The sequence below is a fragment of the Ptychodera flava genome, chromosome 16 (assembly GCF_041260155.1).
Source record: "Ptychodera flava strain L36383 chromosome 16, AS_Pfla_20210202, whole genome shotgun sequence".
Taxonomy (NCBI): Eukaryota; Metazoa; Hemichordata; class Enteropneusta; family Ptychoderidae; genus Ptychodera; species Ptychodera flava.
The window spans coordinates 30,398,886-30,420,442 of NC_091943.1; the positions used below are offsets into that span (position 1 = coordinate 30,398,886).

Consider the following 21,557-nt stretch of genomic DNA (forward strand, 5'->3'; position numbering starts at 1 on the left):
AAATCATTAATTATGCAAATGAGCAAAAAGTAAGCAAGCCAGATCCACTAAAAACTAATCAGTTCTTGCCATTTGCAAACTGAATCTATGTACCAGATTTGATTCTGATCTGATGAGCCGTTTTTGAGATATTGAGCACACAGACAGACAGACAGACAGACAGACAGACAGACATCGCTGCGACATATGCTCACGTGTGTGAACACGTGAGCAAAAAATTAATTTCTTGGTTGGGGCGTTGGCGGACTCTGGCCTCACAGCAAGTTGAGATGCCATATAATAACGTTGTTGACTTTGACCCCGGTTCTGCTCCTGATTTACGTAGCACGAACACCTGATCAGCTAGCTGATGGGCATGCGCGGTTAGGATTTGGCATGTAGCTTGAGCAACCGAACGACAATCTGTTTGACATAACAGGTTGGTAAGTGCCAATCAGCATCCTTTGCGGTGATGACCTACTTTGTGGTGTGCAATATATGCAGTCGGCCGAGGATCGTGACGAAGATTAGTGATTTCAGCAGATAACATGCTGTATAATTTATTTCCATTTATCTCGATTCTTTCATTCAGGAATTAAAATTTCTAGGCGGATGGGGTGGGGGTGGGAGTGGGCGTTGGCAGACTCTGGTCTCACAGTCGGTCAACATGCCATGTATTAAATACCGTTGTCGACTTTGACCTTATTTTTATTTTATTAAACCTTGTTTAACGAGGGTAGCCTGGTAAGCTTCAGTAAAGATGCTAATCTTCCCCTGGGCCCTCGTCCTCATCCGACACACTATATGCCTGTATTAGTCTTAGTGTTGTCAACATTTGATTGAATCTCTTCTTCTCTTATTCAAAACGTAAATTTTTAGATTCATAACGAATTATTTGTCTATTTTTCTGCATCCTTTTCACAGTATGGTCTTTTACATCGAGCACAGCGAATTTTAGTGTATATTTGTGATGTGGTAAATCTGTTTTTCACAGCCAGTGAAATTCAAACACATAATGCAGTATAAAAGTAATATAAAATTTCTTTAGACTATATCACACGTATTTTAGAAAGGTTTTTCGCCGCTTAGGAAATACACAAACTCTGAGTCTGACAAAAGTGTACCAAAAGTCTGCATGAGTTGATCATGGAAGTTTTGCTCTAAATATCAAGCATGCCCGCGTGGCGAAAAGGAATGACAAGTAACAGATACAACAATAGTTTATTGAAGTATGCCAAAAGTAAAATGTACATTCCGTCGAAGAAAAGCGTACAGGTGGTAGATTTCAACCAAATGAATAAATGTGATTAATACCATGATCTGTTTTATCGTATATTATTAGTAACCAGTATATTGATGGCCCAAATACAGCGATCTGATTGGTCGAGACGCGAAAAGAACCGTGGTATATTGGCGATACACCACGGCTGGCATACAAAATGCTAACCACTGCACTATGCCTGATCACATGGTTTTCCAACTGTTGAATTGTTGAACGTTTACTTGAAGGATCTTGCAGGATCCAGTGAATGATAAAGTGGTACAAATTAAAGTTTAATAATTGCCACATAATATCAGAAAAATAATGTACATCTGTTCAACTTAAGGTTCCAAGACAAGAAATTGACCTTTTTAATCTAACAATTCTCTTGTGGTTAATAAGCTCAGAACCCCCGTAAGTTATACATTTTCTGAAAGCCTAGATATAGGGAAAAATTTTGGTAACCACAGTGTCACCATTGTTTACATAAGTATCATGTGACAGGTAATTTGCATAACCTTTCAAAAATTGGTTTTCCCTATGTTTTGTTTCAATACTTCAAAATATCTGACTCAAACTTATTGTAATGCAAGCTGTCACAATGGTCTTCCAAACTATGTCTCAGATTTTTTATATCTTGCTTACTTTTTTTTGAGCACAATTTTAAATAAATCAACTAGGGTTAAATTCACCGCTCTGCAAGTTTTTCTGGCATAAAAATTGTTTAAGAAGGTTTAAAAAAATTCTGAGACACACTTTGGAAGATCCTTAGGACAGCTTGCACTCTCACAAATTTCAGCCACATATATCAAAGCATTACCCACAATTCTCCATGATACGTACTCACTCACTGAACTGAATCAAATTTTGTAGATTTTAAAATCTAACCAGTGAACTTGAAGGTGGCAAGGAGTATTTGTGTAGCCATCGAAATATTAACACCCAGACCGAACAGAAAGGAAATGGCACGATATGGTTGAACTCCAATCATGTAGATAATGGTATGACAAACACGAGAAATGGCAAAAATACGAAAGTGCCACATGGCGACGATTGGGCTGGGCTTGGTTGCAAGATACATCGCACCAAGAGCAAGGAATGCTGGGATATTTTCAACGTCATTCAAGTGACATCTGTAAGAGAATCGTAGAGTAAATTCAAATGAAATACTATGCACACTATTTGAGGTACTGGTAAACTGCAAAGGATGTGATTGTACAATATTCAATGTACGGTATATCGCCAATAAAGGACATATTGAGTCACGTCGCGTTGTCGGTATTATACCGAGGAACTGACCGATTTTAATCCGTTGGACATTCAATTAATTGAATCTTCAAAGTCGTTCCATGAGCATGTACAATCGATGGATCGTGCCATGTGTGCGTGTGGAAAAATGCGATCGAGCAGATTCGTATGTTCAACTCTATCTAACCCATTTCATACATGATATCTCGATGCATCACGTCAACAATATCTGTAACATTTTAAATTTTAGGATATTGATCGCTACCAAACATGAACTGGTCAGCTGACCTCAAGTTACGACATGGAACATACAGTGAGATCATATCTGAAAGATAACTGGGAGCAAGCCCGTGAATACTCTTAAAAGTCAGGACTAACATCTTAAATACAATGCGCTGTGTCACCGGTAACCAATGCAAATGGTACAGAACAGGGGTGATACGAAGAGAGATTTTTGAACGAGTTACAATTCTTGCAGTCATGTTTTGAATACGTTGAATTTGAATGATTAAATTATTCGGAAGTCCATACAACAGAGAGTTACAAAAACCAATACGAGATGTGATAAAAGCATTGACAAGTTGTTCTGTGGCAGACCTTGATAAATATTTACGTATACGTGCAATGCGTCGTAGACGAAAGGTTGCTGAACGGCAAATGAACAATGGCAAACATCAGATTTGTCTCTTGCAGTTTTTAAGCACTTCACAAAAGTTTGTAATGTTCGATGTTGTCTGCCATTGACCTCTTTTTTAGAGTTCATGACTCGAGATCCCCGTTGTCAAACACTGTCAATTACCTTTTCACTCGTTCGACTTTGTCACTTAGTCTGACAGCGTACGCAGGGCCGAGACGTCTGATATCTTCAGGATTTGCGAAAGCCTGTCGAATAAATAAATTTACAATTCTTACTTTTCACCTACAGAAGCATTGACCTCTGTTATTAGGGTCTATGGCAGAGGTAACAGTAAAGAAATTCAACAAGTGCAGAAAGAAAAAAAAATATCCGAAAATCTGTCGGAGCACCAAATGTTGCTATGTTTCATACAAAGCTACACAACCACGACCAGTCTGTCTTAAGGTAGTACGCTACCATTCTATATAGGAGAGCGCCCTCTTTTGTCCAGAAATGTATATGTTCCTTTTAGACTACCTAACCTGGTGAGCGTGAATAACAGGACAAAATGGCAAAAAATCATGCTAGTGACCTAATAATATTTCTTTCAGAAGTTTTTATGAATCAAAACAACCGAAATTATATTTTTGCACTTAAAAATCGACAGTTATCTTTTATTTTGAAAAGTCAGTAGAGAATAATTAACAGTTGTAGCTCTGACATAATATCAGTAAGCTAGAGGGTCAAATCTCAGGTCTAACAAAATTCACCTTTTTTCGTCACTATTTGCTGTTTAGTAAGAAAATTTGCATGGTGACCCCAACTTTTTTTGCTTCTAAATCAAAGAACACTGTCTGTTTGATAGATACTGCTGTAATTTTTAATTTTTTGAAAATTATTTGGTGCATTTAAATGAAGTTTATATTTTTAAAAAAGACTAATTTTACAGTTAAATGATAAATTTAGGGTCTAATATTTAATTTTTAAGACAAGACATCACAAATTTTAGTTGATTTTCCTAATTCAGCTGTCCTGGCAATGCAAAAATGTAGTATGCACACTGGGATCTGTTAATCGTTTGCAATAAAATAAAGATTCTGCTGGTAAGTGCAAATTTCGCAAAATGGGAGATTTAGTGGTTTTCTGTCAATTTTGGCATGTGTTTTCTCAAAAATTTTGCATGGGTACCCCATATTTTTTTCATATCTTTGCAATGTACACATAAAGATTATTTCAGAAAAGTCAACTTCAAGAATGCCCCGACATTTTTTGGAATGGTAGCGTACCTCCTTAAAGGATACACAAACTATAGTTGGTATGCCAATAGCTCCTTAGACCACGATACACAAGTCATCGTTGATGACACAGTCCCCGATTGTCCATTTTGTTATAATCTTTGGTGTCTAGGTAGCTGTGGTCTAGGTAGCTGTGGAATGACATTGATGCAACGGGTGCATCAGGCCTGTGACTTGCATAATAAAGTAATCTGAGGAACGTTCAATAAAATTGACCCATCTCTGCCGGTAATGACCATTGAAGAAACTTTTGATTTCATCACACATAACGATGCCCTCACTGCCTCTAGTGTCATGATGGCACATACTATACACATGGTTTGGTGGAATTTTAGAAATGGTATGGGATCGGGTATGTTGTTGTTATCAGCCATTTCGGATCATATAATGAAACAAATTAATGTGCACAAGAATGATACCATATCACGTTTAAACAAAAAAATCAGTCCATCGAAGGACAGTGACCAATGTTTATGTTTCAAAGACATAAAAAAATCACAGCAAAATTGAAATCAAATGGCTGTCTATTGACCATATGGATCATAGCACAAAATTAGTAGACATGCATATGTATGCCATAGTACATCATCTTTGTACCAAGTCTCAAAAACATTGGATAAGGAAAAATTGCATATGATTAAGCCTCAAAGACATGAAGAAATCCAAAAATGACCATCTGGCAGCGATATATTTGGGAAAAATGACAATCTGGCAACCATATTGGAACATGTCATGAAGTACATTGACATGTATATGTATGCCATAGTGCATGATCTTTGTGCCAAGTTTGGACAAAATCGGTGTAATGACCTTTGAATTAAGCTTCAAAGACATACAAAATGGCAGCTCTGCAGCCAAATTGGCTCCTATTGTTACATGCATATGTATGCCATAGTGCTTTGCCTTTGTGCCATGTTTGAACAAAATCGGTTCAAGGATGTTTGAGTTATGGTTCAAAGACATGAAAAAATCGCAAACAAAATGGCCGCCTCACGCCCATATTGGATCGTATCGCAATATAATTCGACATGCATATGTAGGCCATAGTGTTATGCCTTTGTGCCAAGTTTGAACAGAATCTGTTCAAGGATGTCTGAGTTATGGTTCAAAGACATGAAAAATTGCAAACAAAAAGGCCGCCTCACGCCCATATTGGATTGTATCGCAATACAATGCGACATGCATATGTAGACCATAGTGTTATGCCTCTGTGCCAAGTTTGAACAGATCGGTTCAAAGATGTTTGAGTTGTGGTTCAAAGACATGAAAAATCGCAAAAATATGGCCACCTTGCGGCCATATTGAATCGTATCGCAAAATAAATCGATGTGCATCTGTAGGTCATAGTGCTATGCCTTTGTGCCAAGTTTGAACAAAATTGGTTCAGCAGTGTCTGAGAAACGGCTACGGACGGACGCACGGACGGGACCCAGTCTATAAGTCCCCGCCGGACTTCGTCCGCGGGGACTAATAAAGACTTCATGAAAACATTTTCGATATCGACTTGACGTGGCCCCTGGACTTAATACTGAACCCAATACTTAATCCCTGACCCTTGCATATGGCAGGTGCCGCAAACTCGTAAATTTCATCAATTTCGCAAAGTCATCACAAACATGTTTTGAAGGCTGATATACCTATTTTACTTATTTTTGATCTTGTCCTAACATTTGGAGGGGAAAGTAGAGTTGTTCGTAACTGCCCTCCCATTGGCATACACGGACAGTATGCTCGCCCACTGAATTTTGATGCCAACTGCCCTCTAGTATCTATTGTCTGCCCGCTGGCGTTAACAGGCGTTAGCCCGATTACAGGATGAGGTAAATTGAACCCACTAACTCCCCCAATGGAGCACTGAGGAGTAAAGTGCCTTGCTCAAGGGCACAACACCGTGCTGGAGTCTCGAACTCACCATCCTCCGACAGTGAGTCCATTACTCTGGACCTACAGGGTAACTTGAACCGGGTCTCGAACTCACCACCCTCTGACGGTGAATCCATTACCCTAACCACTGGGCCACGGTGCCTCCTAAAGTTAGTCGCTTAATCTCCCCTGAAGTTCTATTAGCCACGGCTTTCCCCTCCCTCTACGTATTTTCCCGTGCCCACTGTCAAAAATTGTCTCCCCGCCCGCTGAAAATAATGAAATTTCTTCCCCGCCCACAGTAAATATCGATTTTTTCTCCCCGCCCGCTGATTAGTTTTGAAAATTGCCCGCCCGCTGAAAAACTGCGCACGAACAACTTTTTTGGCACGAACAGCTTAGTTGGCGGCAACTTATATGGTAGAGACTTTCATATGATTCAAATTAATCTGTTTGATTCGGTTGCCATATTTGCCTGTACGTCCCATGCCCAACCAATCAACGGTGCTGTACGGTCCCGAGTACGGTAGAGCATGTGAGACCTCTCGGGGAAACTATATTTTAATTTTGTTTGTTTGAAATACGTTAGAATAGCATTTTACATGAAAACCACCTCTGGAAAAACTTTTCAAAGTTTGATGGCTATCTGCCCCAGCTTTTAAGGAAATGACAAAATCTTAAAATCGCTCCAAATACTTATTTTCACAAATAGATCATGCTATTGTATTTTCAAAACCTATTCGTGTGTGAGAGAAAATAAAAATTTTGACAAAAAAATGTCGGCCATCTTGTGCAGTGCATTCAAGGAGATGGCATCATGCTTGTTTTTTGTATGATCATGATGTGTTTGTGCAGGAAATACTGCATTTTTGTACCTTTCCGTGGGGGCGCTATTGAATGAGTGCGGCACCCGTTTATTATTATTTAATCTGTGAAAATGCGTAAGCATGGTCCAAATCAGCGAGCAGTGATACATCTATACATGTCCGTCAGTTAGCACATTTCCATGAACCAACTTTGGTTTGAAAATAAAATCATGAGAACAATGCATAAAATTCGCAGCTATTGTGACTCTTTAACAATATTTTACGAATATGCCAAATCGTCTCAAATGCAAGTTGATAAATTGTAACCTGTAATGTAAATTTCCAGCCCATATGTGTTGTTATAATTTATATGCATAATGATATAGTTTGGTAATTAAGCAGTGATAGCACATAGAGTTAAGTGGTTGTTTTAGAAAGTCAGCTTTTGATCATCATCGGGCCTCTTGTAAGGAGACTTGTCTGAAAAATTAAATACAGTCTTTTATTATAATAATCATCCTCAAGCCTATGCTGTGGTTGATATCTGGTGACCCACTCGCAAGAAGACCGACAAAAAACAGTGATATCAGTATTAATGCTTGTATGTGTACGTGCGTATGCATATATGCATGCATGTGTGTGTTTATTTATGCATTTATGTACGATGTATGTATGTATGTATGTATGTATGTATGTATGTATGTATGTATGTATGTATGTATGTATGTATCTACATATTGTCTGTCTGTCTGTGTGTCTATCTATCTATCTATTAGTATCTATCTATCTATCTGTCTATCTTGTACTTCCGCAATAATCGAGGATGCCCTGCATGCAAATTGTCATGTAATTAGGGGGAAAAATGAATGTCACCAAAAATACTTCACTTATTGACACTGCTACTAAGCTAATATCTTCCTTGGCCACGATTTTCTCAGAAATACGCATTCTCCATTTAGATTTCTTTTTAGCTCCGCTGTCAGAGACGCAGAGATTTTCAGATAGGCTAACAGAGTCCGCTATTTGTCCGTCCACTGTCCGTCAACAGTTGACTTCTTTGAAATTGCTTGTCTGATTGCTTTGGACTTTTGTATGCAAGTTCCTTGAGGTGACCTATGTTAGGGCGCGATTTTTACTGTGAACCGCTACGTTGAATATGACAACATTGGACAGTGCGCGAAAATCTATGCATGAGTTGATCACGAAAGCTGTGCTCGAAATATTACATACTTGTGAAGAAAAGGAAAAGCATGCAACGTTTAAGCAAAATATTTTTTTATTTCATTATACCATCTGGAAAATGTACACCATAAAGATGACGTGAAAATAACAGACTACGAAATTGAATAAATGGTATACCACTTCATACTTCAAAATCCCATAATGCTTTGTAATAATCGACAATGTATTGTCTGCAATATTTGCCATTCGAGACACGTGATTATATAGTGAATATGACTTTATTTAATCTCATACAAATCACATTGCTTGTAATCTTCTGATTTCTGATTTTCTGAATTCTTTGATTTTTTACTTCAAGGATTGCCAGAGCAGACTTAATTGAGCTTACGTTGAATAATTACCAACAATGGCAGAAAAACAGCGTTCGTCACTTTAATCAAAATTCTATGTTGCATTTAAAACGTATTTATTCAATCTGACGTTTCAAAACAATTCTTGGCATACTGTCGCTGTAGCAAAACCACAGTCGGTCAATGGCCGGTATGACCAAAGCAGTGCGGTGTAATAATATCGATTAGACAGTTGCTTTGAAAAGACATCACCAGGCTCTTTCGACGAACATTCCTACTTGAGCAGCTTCATGGTACCCGTGTACCTTGACTAATCATTTTAAAAAGTGGCACGTTTCAGATTCAAGAAATTCAAGAAATCCTTCCACATGTGTTGTCAAGGAAGATTTCCTCATACTTCAGACGACAGAACTTATAGAACTTTCACCACAAGTCTGAAGTTTGTAAAATTGTGTGTAAGGGTAGCATTTGGTTGCTGTGCTGATGGCAACTTTTTATATATCAAAAGTCTTGAGTATAACCTCAATCATAAGAATAAAACTCTTCAAACCCGGAGAATTTATGTAAAACAGGACATGTCACTACTGAAACAAGGAAGCTATGACGTAATCTTCCAAAAAAGAAGGAAAATCTTCGAAAAATACATCATTGAATTGTCAAAACGTAGTCACGGTCCCGACACTTTCAAACGATAAAAATTAAAAAGTAAAAATGTTGAAGATGTATAAATGATTTTTGATTGGCAGCAACGGTCTAACTTCCTCGTCTTAAGAAAATACGGTACAGAGAGTGTGGATCGCCATCGATACGTTAACAAGTGCGCCCACGATGTAGCAGATGGCACGACCTGGCTGTTTCCCTTTCAAGTAAAAAAATGTGTGCAGGATACGAGAAACGAGAAACACACGAAAATGCCAGATAGCTGCCGTTGGTGACGGGTTAGTTGCCACGTACATGGCGCCCAACGCAAGGAATGCTGGGATATTTTCCAAGTCATTCAGGTGGCACCTATAGGAAAAGACATGCAACGATACATATTAATACAGGAACATTTACTTTCTTGTCTGACGGAGTACCATTCGAATCTAAAATCAAACGTTTCACTATTTCACGGACGAAAAATCTTCTTTGGAAGTGCCACTTGTGTCGTTGCATTACTTTTGCATGGGGTCGTTTTCGAGTGACGAAGTTTGGCAAAGATGTGCTGTACGGTGACGCCATGCATTGTTATATCTCGTTTGACATTACATAATATTCTGCTTTGCAATGAAATGTTGTGTTATAAGAAACCAGATCTTGTGATGTGACGTCATGTCATTTTTTGTGACGCAATGTATTAAATGTGACAATACAGTTTATTCTGCTGCTTGATTTCAATTGAAATCAGTGTTCATGATAAACATCCAAGTAACAAGAAACACTCCAATCGTCACCAAGTACAACGGTAGTTCTGAATTTACCTCCTGACTCGTTCCACATCTTCGCTGTACTTTGGCTCTTTGCCACGAGCTCTAGCGTCTTCTGGATTTGTCCATGCCTAAAGAAACACAGTTTGAGAAAAAAAAAACCCAATAAAATTTACTATTTTATTGAAAAAGGGGTTCATTGAATGTGTTTACTTCTGACGATCTGTCTGTCTGTATTAGACTTGGTTCAAGTCGGTGAATTTTCAAAAAATAGAGTAATTTGCAACAGTTTCTCTTGTGTCTCTTATTTTAACAGGTCAGGTTTTCCTAGCGTTACCTTTGAATCTGTGCAGTAGTGAGTTAGTTTCTGCCGGATTTCAGGCGTTCACCCCACTCTCACGTTCTTAAAATCAAAGACTTGAATCGAGTCTACGTCTGCGTATACGTACGTACGTGTGCATGTATTATTTTCAGTTAGTAATTTATTTATTGAACTGCGATCACAAAGTTACTTCAGCAATCATGCTACAATACTCATTGTAAGATTTGACTTGTGAACGACAAAATATGCTGAGAAGTCTCATCAAAAAGTGTGAATGAATTCTATGCATGTAAACGTAGATACAGAAGATGCATATGTAGTGCAGAACTCAGCCAGAGAAGTGCATGGTCTTTATGTGAACAATATTCAAATGTTATAAATATAGAGCATGCTCAAAGTTGCTGGTGGACATAATCTCATATCGGTGAAATGAATGATTTGCCTCAGTAAATTCATTGTAGCAACTTTATTTTCAATCTAGTATCCGCAATGCTTATTTGCCACTATTACTTGTACATATAGCTGTTAAGAAACAAAAACTCAAATATAACGGTTCTTCCGACCTCTGTGCAGCTGCGGTCAAATTCCGAAGACCTTTGTCCCCTGTCCAACTTCAGCATGGAGTGGTGACCTGCAGCCCACGGCAAAACGACAACGGTAAACAAATCACACAAAACGGCCATATTGCCACCACAAAAAGTAAACATTTATTCTGGAAATTGCCCGCAAGATTTGTGGAAACAGCTACTTCCCTTGCTGAAATTTTGAGTTACGTTCAAAATAAAAAAAACCGACCGTACACATTGAAGTGATTTTGTATACTGTTACACGTAAATCTCTCGGTGATAACACTGTCGGCTGCGGCAATGTGTAGCGGTAGTAAACTTACCTTGTGTTTGGCTCTTTGGAATGACGTAATCGGTCCCATGCACTGCATTTTGATGACAACAGCCGCCCCGCAGGCCAGGAAGGACTTGAAAACTTCGTTCTCCAGATTGAAAGCGCCCGCCATGATTGCAGATCGTCGACTGCACAACTGCCCGCGTGTAGTATTGTGTTGACCTCAGTGAAGACCTTTGGTCGGGAGGTTTGTCATTGCCAACTTTGACCCGCTTCTATTACATTATGCCAATAATCGGATAACGTGATTATCCAATCATCGACCGGTTGATGGCCGATTTCTGAATTTCAATGGGGGGCGGTGGATGGTGGAAGGGCATGGGAGAGGGGAAGCAAGAAGATTGCAGGTAGGGACCAAAAGGCTGAATGGATATATTTCCTAGTTTCGTCAGGAAAACTTCATCTTTTGAAACAGAAAAAAATAGTGATCACATGAAAAGGGTTCAGGAACAGGATGACTACCGGTCATAAGTGTATAGGAGGGACATTACTATACCTTTGGCCAATTTTTCAGTAAGTTTTGTTCAGTTTATCAACTACAGTTTCTTGTTCTACTCCCCACAGCATGCTAGAACAACAAATATACTGTTCGACAAAATAATCTGTATATGTGTAAAGACCGTAATCATAATTATTGATGACAAGTGAATTCTAGCCCGGAATTGAATTAAATTGACACAATAACAATGCTGACTGTACACATATGGCTGCATTGATTGCCGAAAACCGGACTTTTCATTATACGCTTTAGGGAGTTTAACAAAAAACTGCGGTAGATGAGTACAACAAAATCACCAAAACAGTTACCCAAATGTTACAGCTAAAAATAGAGTAAGGTCACTCTTGGGTCAGGTAGATGGCCTATTCTCTCCTTTAAATCTGATTTGATACTGAACTTGAAGGCAGTCAGAATGCCAAAGGGTCATAACGCGCTATCAGTAATAGCAAGAGAGTAAAAAATAATAAATTCATGATTATGAACACTGTTGACAAAATTAAATATGTATGTATGTATGTATGTATGTATGTATGTATGTATGTATGTATGTATGTATGTATGTATGTATGTTTATATATGTATGTGTATATGTATGTGTGGAAGTTAAACATCGCAAGTGTGGTATCCTCCATGGCCAGAGAACCGGTAATAACTGGAAACAGAATTCACTGACCGGTGACACAAGGGTGTCCATTCAAAATGCCCAAATACTAATGTATAACCGTAATCAAAATTACACATATCTTGGGTTTGATGTAAACATGGAGAACTCGCGCAATAACGCACAAATAAACAATCTTATCGTAGAATTCAAGGAAACGATGAAATACACAGATTCTTCTCCCTTACCGGTATCGGCAAAGTTATACGCTGTTAACGTGACGTTTGTCTCTAAGCTAAACTTTTATTATCCAAATCTACATTTCACAGAAAGAAATCTGATGGACATTGAAAATGAAATTGTGAACTACGCTAGGCAATGGCTTTGCGTGAATACAGCTTCTACAAGATCATTCTCCTTACTCCAAAGTCAGCAGGAGGGGTAGGGCTTATTAATCCACGTATAATGTACTACGCTAAACATCTGTCATTTTATCTGTCAGTATTGAACAGTGATGACCCTAATGTACGCCAGGCAGTGAGGCAGTCACTAAGATTGCATATGGAAAAGCGGAAGGTTCAGACCGATGAGTCTCCAAATTTTGCTGGATATGCCATCCATAATCGTGGCTGCATTGCTGAGCAGTCAAAAGTTGATTGAATAAAATCAGAGTGGCTCGTACTCTATAAATGTGTAAACGCGAGTGCATTTCCGTTTCTAGAAATGATGATAAATTCATCTTTGAGGTGGAAATCGATGAAGATATATCGGTAACTTTTCACTCGGCGGAGAAATTTTACACAATGTATACAAGCAACATAAACTGAAACACTGCGAAGCTGAATTCAGGGCAAAATCTTCACAAGGGAGAGTGATGAGAGACTGAAAAAGTTCATCATTCAATTTCATCTACATATCTTAATAAGGGACGGACCATTAGATCTTGGGAGGGGGTGGTCAAAAACAGAAAAAAAAAATTTCAGAACAGAAAGTTAGGAAAAAAAAATCTTCAAACTAGTTTGCAAAATAAAAAAAAAATAAATAAGAAGACAAAGGCGTAAAAAAAAATCTGCAAAAGTCTTTAAAATTTTGAATTTTTTTTAGATTTTACCGACAGAAAGCAACTTTCTGTATTTTTTAGTACATCCTCCCGGCACATTTTTAATTTTAATTTATACATTTAGAGTGACTGTATCCCTTATACTGGAAGTTGTGATTATCTTATCTTTTCAGGACTTTTGTATTCTGATCACTTGAAAATTATGAAATCATAGAGCCTGTTTTCTACTTGTTTCCTGCGTACAAACCAAGCAGGTACATTAGGTGAAACATTGAAACTATGGTATGGTTGTCAAGACAGAAAGTTGTATTTGCCTTTTAAGATCAAGGTAAACAGATGCAGGCCACATCAGTTTCATTTTTTTCACAGCATTTTATTGCAATGATGAATGCAAGAATGGGTGAACAAGTAGAAACACGTCAATAATGATAAAACAACATATCAAGTCATTATGTATTATTTTGCTTTTGAAAAGGCATTTTCAATTCTTTTTTCTCAAAAAACAGCCTCAAAAAACAACAGCAACACATGTTTTAACATTCAACAATACACTACGTAGAATGCCATCTATCCAACAAATCCCAACACAAAAACACACAAAAGGGTTGAACTTTGAAAGTTTCTCGATAGCAAATACTGAATAAATCTGCATGAATAATCGTTTTTGTGTAGCAAATTTCAAAGAAATTGGACAAGCCCTTTCAGAGAATACAGATTTTTGACCATGAATGGCATAAATTGCCCTAAAAAGACAAATATTGAAATTTCAACACATCGATACACATTCAATCAATTTGGACATGCCGCGAGCTACAGAGAAATAGATGTTTTGATCAAAAAAGGGCAACAATTGCTCTAAAAACACAAATATGCAAATTTAACTATATTATTTAGCTTATTTTAGCTTCTCAGCTTGTCAAGATCAATTGTAAATCATGAGATATGCATGATGTTTGGTGGGGTTAATGTAGGCATTTCACCACGCAGTAGAAAGGGAAGCCAGGAAACCAAAATAGTCAATTTTCAAAACTATAGGAAGCTACTGAGGAGCAATAAGACCATGTTTCAGAGGAAGATGTGTAATCCGAAAAAAATGCTCCCAAAGTGCCATCAAATAACACCATTTTTATCTCTATTTTTCAAAAGCTCCAACAGCAGGAGGGGGACACCCCCCTCCTGACCTCCCCCCCGCAAAATACTCCCCAAGTGCCACCAAATAACACCATTTTAATCTCTATTTTTCAAAAGCTCCAACAGCAGCAGGGGGACACCCCTCTCCTGACCTCCCCCCCCCATGACCGCTTGCGTGGCCGCTTGTGGTGCTTGGCACCATATCTTTGCCCTCTTATCTTCAGACAGCAACGAACTGAAAAAAAATTATAAATCTGAAAATTTACTCTGAAAAAAAAATTTGCACAGCTAATGTCAATTGGAAAAAAAAAAATTTCAGAAATTTACAATAGTAAAAAAAAAAATTTCACAATTTCATTGTGACCACCCCCCTTCCAAGGTCTAATGGTCCATCCCTAACCACAACATTGATGACAAACTCAGCTCATTTGTAGCGAGAGGTCGATTGCAACTCCTGCAGTGTGAAAGCCTGTTGTCTATTTACTATCCAGCTAGTTACACCAAATCGTGTAAAATCTGTACTATCACCCCTCTGAAACTGTTTGCACGTTTTAAACGGATTCACTAATTCAAGCAATTATACCAGCTTAGTCATAACAGAATAGATTATTTATTTTGTCAGAAGATGTTAGAATGTAATCAAAACGAAGAATTATAGTTTCTCATGTATGTATGTATGTATGTATGTATGTATGTATGTATGTATGTATGTATGTATGTATGTATGTATGTATGTATGTATGTATGTATTATGTACCCCCTATTAGGCTGCGTTCACAAATAACGATGGGGGGGGGGCTGGAGGAATCGCGATTGAAATCTTAATTTTTTTCAGATCCGCCCCTTAATACCCTAAAAATATTTCAAATGCCCCCTCTATATGATCAAATTTTTTCAAGTCCCCCCCAACTATCACAAGCACGCATATTTGTAAAGGATGTGCGCGCAGATAAAATAAACACGTATTGCGCCATTCCGCTCGCAGATGTCCAACATTACCTGTTAGTAGTACTTTGTAAAGTCATATTTCTAAGGCAAGTTCTTAAATTAATTCATTTTTAAACGCATCAGTGAACTTTTTTTGATTTATCAGTCTAAGCCATCTTGAGTTAATCCAAATCTTGCCTGGCCAATTGCTCCTGTCGAAGAGCACACAAAATGACGACCAAGAGAGAGTATGCAAATTGTGACTGGCTAATTGCCATATTGTAAAACACTGAGCACAGTGACCGATCAAAAATTTGTTTCAAAAGTACAAGACATAATAAATAAGATGCTACTCAAAATTGACAATATTTGAAGGTTAAAATATTCCATCAAATAAATGTTTTAATCTCTGAAATTTTATTTAGTCTTTTATTTATAGTCTTTACTGTTCAAAGTTTTACTTTTGTATTATTTTAAGACGTGAATATGAAAATTTAGAAAATTGAACATAGTGACCCCATCTTTTTTCTTTAATACTATTCTCATATGCCAGAAAGTCTCCTCGTCTTCCATGTGTTGCTGTCTGGCCTAATCTTGTGTATAAGTATGTTTCACTGTCATGAGCGTCATTTGACCCAAACTCTTCTTCAACTACCATGTTCATCAGAGTCAGAGACAATCTCTACATCAGAGTCAGAGCTATCTCTATCACTGCTCAGGTATGCAGTGACAGTGACACTGCAGTAGCAGGGCAGTATCTGATAGTACAGAGAAACATGGACAGAGTCGCAACGGACATTGCTTAAGGCGTGAAGCGGTTACGTAACCCATTCATGTTCGCCCCGCCTCAGGTTTCTCTCGCCTCTCTTTTCCGAAGAGTGCCGACAATGCATCCATCGGTAATTTTCGGATTTTCGCCAACTGTTAAGCGAAAGTATGTTCGGCAAAGTTTGTGTTTTTGTTGTCGTGTGGTGCTGAGCGGAATTGACGTGCTGGCGAAAACGAGAGTGTTTTGAGCTTCAGGAAAGTGAGTTTTACCGTTTTTAAAATTCCTCTCATATTTTTATGAATATATAATGAGTGTGTTTGAACCAAATTTGAAAGTCTTTTATCGATACTGTCTGGTTTTACTCAATGGTTTACGGTCAGACATAACGTCTTTTACACGTGTGTCAAGGAAGGACATGTTTATGAAACTGCTGGCGTGTTATGTTTCGATTGGCGTGAAGCAGTGTTTCTGGCCTGAGAGCTCACAAAGTAAGTATGGTTGCTACGCGACTGGAAGTACGATGCCATCTCGTCGTATTTTTCGCATAATCTCGTGCAATTATCAACCACAAACAAAACCTCCAAAAAGTTTAACACCTTTGAAGCTCATTTTAATATGAAAAGCCAATAGTCTACCGAGACGACCATGGAACAAAAGGCATGCCGCGTTACCAGTCTGTCTATACTATTTGTCTGTGCTGATAGTGACACTGCCCGTAGGCAGTAGCTGAATTAACTTTAATAATTGTGACAATATTTTTGTTCAGTTTATTCAACTGCGTTCTTGTTCTACTCTCTACAGCATGTTGAACTGTCCAATATTCAGTTTGCTATCACAGCCTGTGTATGTGTACCATGCATTTGTATCACTGACAACTGACTGTCACTGATTAAATTATCATCTATTATATTACCATGCCCTGCCCGTCACATTTTAGTTGGTCGAGCTGAACCACGTGACTGACCATAAATACACAGTAATGGTTTGTTTACATGCACGTGAATATGAATAATAAGGTTAACAACTCAAAGTATCGTAACTTTACAGCTCAAACGTAAATCATAATCAATCACAAAATAAAATGGAGCACTTGTAGGTCAAGTTGAGATACTTTTTTCTTAAAACATCTCCGGATTTCCAATTTTTTACAGCGCGCGTGACAGTGCGTCGCGTAATGCTCAGTTTCTGGCGCCCAGTTGTCGTTCGCTTCTGAAATTTTCGGAAATTTTGACGGTTTTCTTAGGTTCGCTTGTGATATAATGGAAATAACAGACTCCGCTCTGACCATTAACGTTTATTTGTGGGCGCGGGCTCGAGGAAAGCCAAATTAACGGGCTCGGCAAGCCTCGCCCGTGAATTTTTGGCTTTCCTCTCGCCCTTGCCCACAAATAAACGTTAATGGTCAGCGCGTCGCCCGTTTTTAGCTCCCATAGCCATATGTATATATGGCAATGGAAGCTATTCTTATAGGCTAGAGAAATGTCTGTATGTATGTATGTCTGTATGTCTGTATGTCTGTGTGTCTGTATGTCTGTATGTCTGTATGTCTGTCCGTCAACATCAAAAACTCCAAAACCGCTGTACATTTCATCTTGATATTTGGTGTGTACATGGATGATGGGCTGTAGATGAGATTTTGTTCAAATGAAGTTGTCATTGCCAAAAATATGCAAATTAAGTGAAAAAATGTAAAAACGGTTCAAATTGAAAAAACTCAATAACCACTGAGCAGATTACATGAAAAATTCGCATGTAAGTACTTTGGGCTGACATGAAATGATTGTGCACATCTTGGGTCAGTATCTTGGACTTGCTATTTTTCATGAATGTTTTTGTAATTTTCTCCCATTTTTGGTCAAAAAATCTCCTGCTCTGAAACCACAAGTCCGATTGATTTGAAACTTGGTATGGAAGTGCATAGGAGTGACCTTTCCCAAATTTGGGCAAATCGTGGTGAAATTTGCATATTTTTAGTTTACACGTCCATAGACTCCCATGTATAAGGCAGATCTCCATAGACTCCCATGTATAAGGCCACGAAAAATAAAAATTTAGTTTCTCATCGTATTCATATTGCAAAAAGGATGCAGTGACACAATTTTTAGTCCCCATGGATGAAGTCCAGTGAGCTTATAGATTGGGTCATGTCCGTCTGTTCATCCATCCGTGAGTCCATCCGTTCACGCAGATATCTCGGATATTTTGACAAAATGTCATTTGACCTTGATGACCTTTGATCTCAAATATACATATTTGTCCATAACTCAGTAACCACAAGTGCTACCACCCTTCATATATGGTATGATGGGACGGCTTGTGACGCCACATATTGTACCTCATTAATTATGCACATATCTAATTTTGAGCGAGCCAATAGAGCTAGAGGTCTGATTTTTGGTATATAGGGATAACTTAGCAAAACAATTTTTTTGACAAAACGTCATGTGACCTTGGTGACCTTTGACCTCAAATATACATATTTGTCCATAAATCAGTAACCACAAGTGCTACAGCCTTCATGTATGGTATGATGGGACACCTTATGACGCAACATATTGTACCATATTAATTATGCACATATCTAATTTTGAGCGATCCAATAGAGCTAGAGGTCTGATTTTTGGTATATAGGGATAACTTAGCAAAACAATTTTTTTGACAAAATGTCACGTGACCTCGGTGACCTTTGACCTCGAATATACATATTTGTCCATAACTCAGTAACCACAAGTGCTACCACCCTTCATGTATGGTATGATGGGACAGCTTGTGACGCCACATATTGTACCTCATTAATTATGCACATATCTAATTTTGAGCAAGCCAATAGAGCTAGAGGTCTGATTTTTGGTATATAGGGATAACTTAGCAATACAATTTTTTTGACAAAATGTCACGTGACCTCGGTGACCTTTGACCTCAAATATACATATTTGTCCATAACTCAGTAACAACAAGTGCTACAGCCTTCATGTATGGTATGATGGAACAGTTTGTGACGCCACATATTGTACCTCATTAATTATGCGCATATCTAATTTTGAGCGATCCAATAGAGCTAGAGGTCTGATTTTTGGTATATAGAGATAACTTAGCAAAACAATTTTTTTGACAAAATATCACATGACCTCGGTGACCTTTGACCTCAAATATACATATTTGTCCATAACTCGGTAACCACAAGTGCTACACCCTTCATGTTTGGTATGATTGGACACCTTATGACGCCACATACTGTACCTCAATAATTATGCGCATATGGATGTCTGATTTTTGGTATATAGGGATAACTATAGGAGAGAAATTTTTTGACCAAATGTCATGTGACCTCGATGACCTTTTACCTAAAATATATGTTTATGTCAATAAATAAGTAACCACAAGTGCTATGTCCTTTGTATTTAGTAGGATGGGAGACCTTATGACAACACACGCTTTACCTCATTAATTATGTACACATCTAATTCTGGGCAAGCGAATAGAGCCAGAGATCTGATTTTTTGGCATATAGGGATTAATTAGCAATATAATTTTTTTTTTCAAAATGTCATGTGACCTCGATGACCTTTGACCTTGATTATACATATATATGCATATTTCAGTAACCACAAGTTCTATACCCTCCAATTTTGATAGGATATTAGACCTTAAGATGTCACATCTTGTACCTCATTTATAATGCGCATATGTATTCCTTGGCTGGCCAATACTGCTAGAGGTCTGATCTTTTTCCCCGATTTAGAACCATAACTTAGACATGCCTCATGTGTTTCAAATTGGGAACAACAACATAGACCTATGTGCCCATAGATCTCAACATATACACTCCAGTGATACTTCTTAATGACCACATTTTCCTGCCCCATCAAGACTAATACTCCTATTACAAGTGGGGACTATGTCATTGTAAATGACTTGTTGAGTTAATGGTTGTATCACAGTATTCGATATATCTAATTCTGTATTTTTTCCATTTTATATTCTGAATAATTACATTAAACATATTTCACTGTCTCCAGTACATTTCATTTAAGTATTTTCACTTCATGCACTTTATCCCTTTCACACATGTTCAAATATCTGACCAGAGAACAAACACTAAATAGTCCAGGATGGGAGCTACAGTGTCATTGACGCTATTTTTTTATAACAAACAGTATATATTCAGGCTTTGTCGACAAACTGATATTGTGTGTTTGATTATGCTGTAGGGAGACAGCAAGAAACTGCTGTAGTGAATTATTACATAGAAATATTGAAAAAAATCATCAACAGTTGCAGCTGTTACCCTGTTACTAGGCTCGTTTGGTATTTTACGACAAATCACACACGTTTAGATTTTTTGGAGATAAAAGTCATGAAACATGACAAAATGGTTCTTAATTTTTTTAATGATTACTAACATTACAACAATTGGATGACATAAAGATGGTATTCATTTTCATTGAATTACCTGCAGAAACTTGGAATCGGAAAATGTAAAACATAAAAGGGAACCAAAATATGTTCAAGTCCCCCTCTACTACCCCCAAAACTTTCGAATCCCCCTGAATTCCTCCATTCCCCACCAACCATTTTTGTGAACGCAGCCTTACTTGTACATGGTTGTTTATAGGAAAAGGAATTCAAACACACTATTCTTCACGAGTCCTTTGTTAGGCTACAGTCAAATTCCAAAATTTGACCTGTCTTTTGTCCTGCTACAGGGTTGACCTGCAGCCCATGGCGAAACAAAACAAGTGTGAATTCGAGATCACGTAAAACGGTGCTGTTGCAACCAGAAAAGTAAACTTTTATTCTTGGAAATACCCCAAAGATGTGTGGCAGCAGCTAATTTCCTTGCTGAAATGTTTGTCGTGTAAGTTACACATTTGGTCGTGTATTTGTCAACGAAACAGAAAGTTACATATGAAGTGACCAGGAACATTGAACTGTTTTCGTCCACTGTTACACGTAAACCTCGCGACAACAACAGACGGTTTTGACAATATATAGCGGTAGTAACAGTCTCACCTTGTATTTGATTCTTTGGAATGACGTCATCGGTGCCAAACACAGCATTTTGATAATAACAGTGGACCCGCAGGCCAGGAAGGACCTGAAAACTTCGTTCTCCAGACTGAAAGCGTCCGCCATGATTGTAGATCGTCGCGACTTTGAGTACCTCAGTGAACACCTTTTTAACCGCAAAGTTTTATTAAAGCAATAAATGCCGATAACCTAATTACCCAATTCGCAGGTAGTTTGCGCCTCGGAAGTGAAAGACTTAAACTTTTGCTTAAAATTTCCTCATTCTCTTTCAAAATCAAGAATAAAAATATGGGGTCACCGTGCAAACTTCG

General features: G+C 38.0%; 2 protein-coding genes across 3 annotated transcripts; both read right to left on the bottom strand.

Annotated features, from left to right (window-relative positions):
• Positions 1-1,181: 1,181 nt before the first annotated feature.
• On the bottom strand, positions 1,182-21,405 carry LOC139114581 (microsomal glutathione S-transferase 1-like). Of its 2 annotated transcripts, XM_070676396.1 has the most exons (4): positions 21,229-21,405; positions 3,288-3,370; positions 2,777-2,824; positions 1,182-2,373 (listed from the first exon to the last, which is right to left on the bottom strand). In XM_070676396.1, exons 1-4 carry the CDS (start codon positions 21,349-21,351, stop codon positions 2,124-2,126), a joined length of 504 nt encoding a protein of 167 aa, XP_070532497.1. In that variant the 5' UTR covers positions 21,352-21,405; the 3' UTR covers positions 1,182-2,123. The 2 variants fall into 2 exon arrangements, with proteins under 2 accessions (XP_070532497.1, XP_070532499.1); XM_070676398.1 differs by lacking the exon at positions 2,777-2,824 and having other exon boundaries at positions 21,229-21,392.
• LOC139114540 (microsomal glutathione S-transferase 1-like) lies at positions 8,322-11,458 on the bottom strand. Its single transcript, XM_070676326.1, has 3 exons — positions 11,218-11,458; positions 10,061-10,137; positions 8,322-9,608 (listed from the first exon to the last, which is right to left on the bottom strand). Exons 1-3 carry the CDS (start codon positions 11,338-11,340, stop codon positions 9,368-9,370), a joined length of 441 nt encoding a protein of 146 aa, XP_070532427.1. The 5' UTR covers positions 11,341-11,458; the 3' UTR covers positions 8,322-9,367.
• Positions 21,406-21,557: the final 152 nt, after the last annotated feature.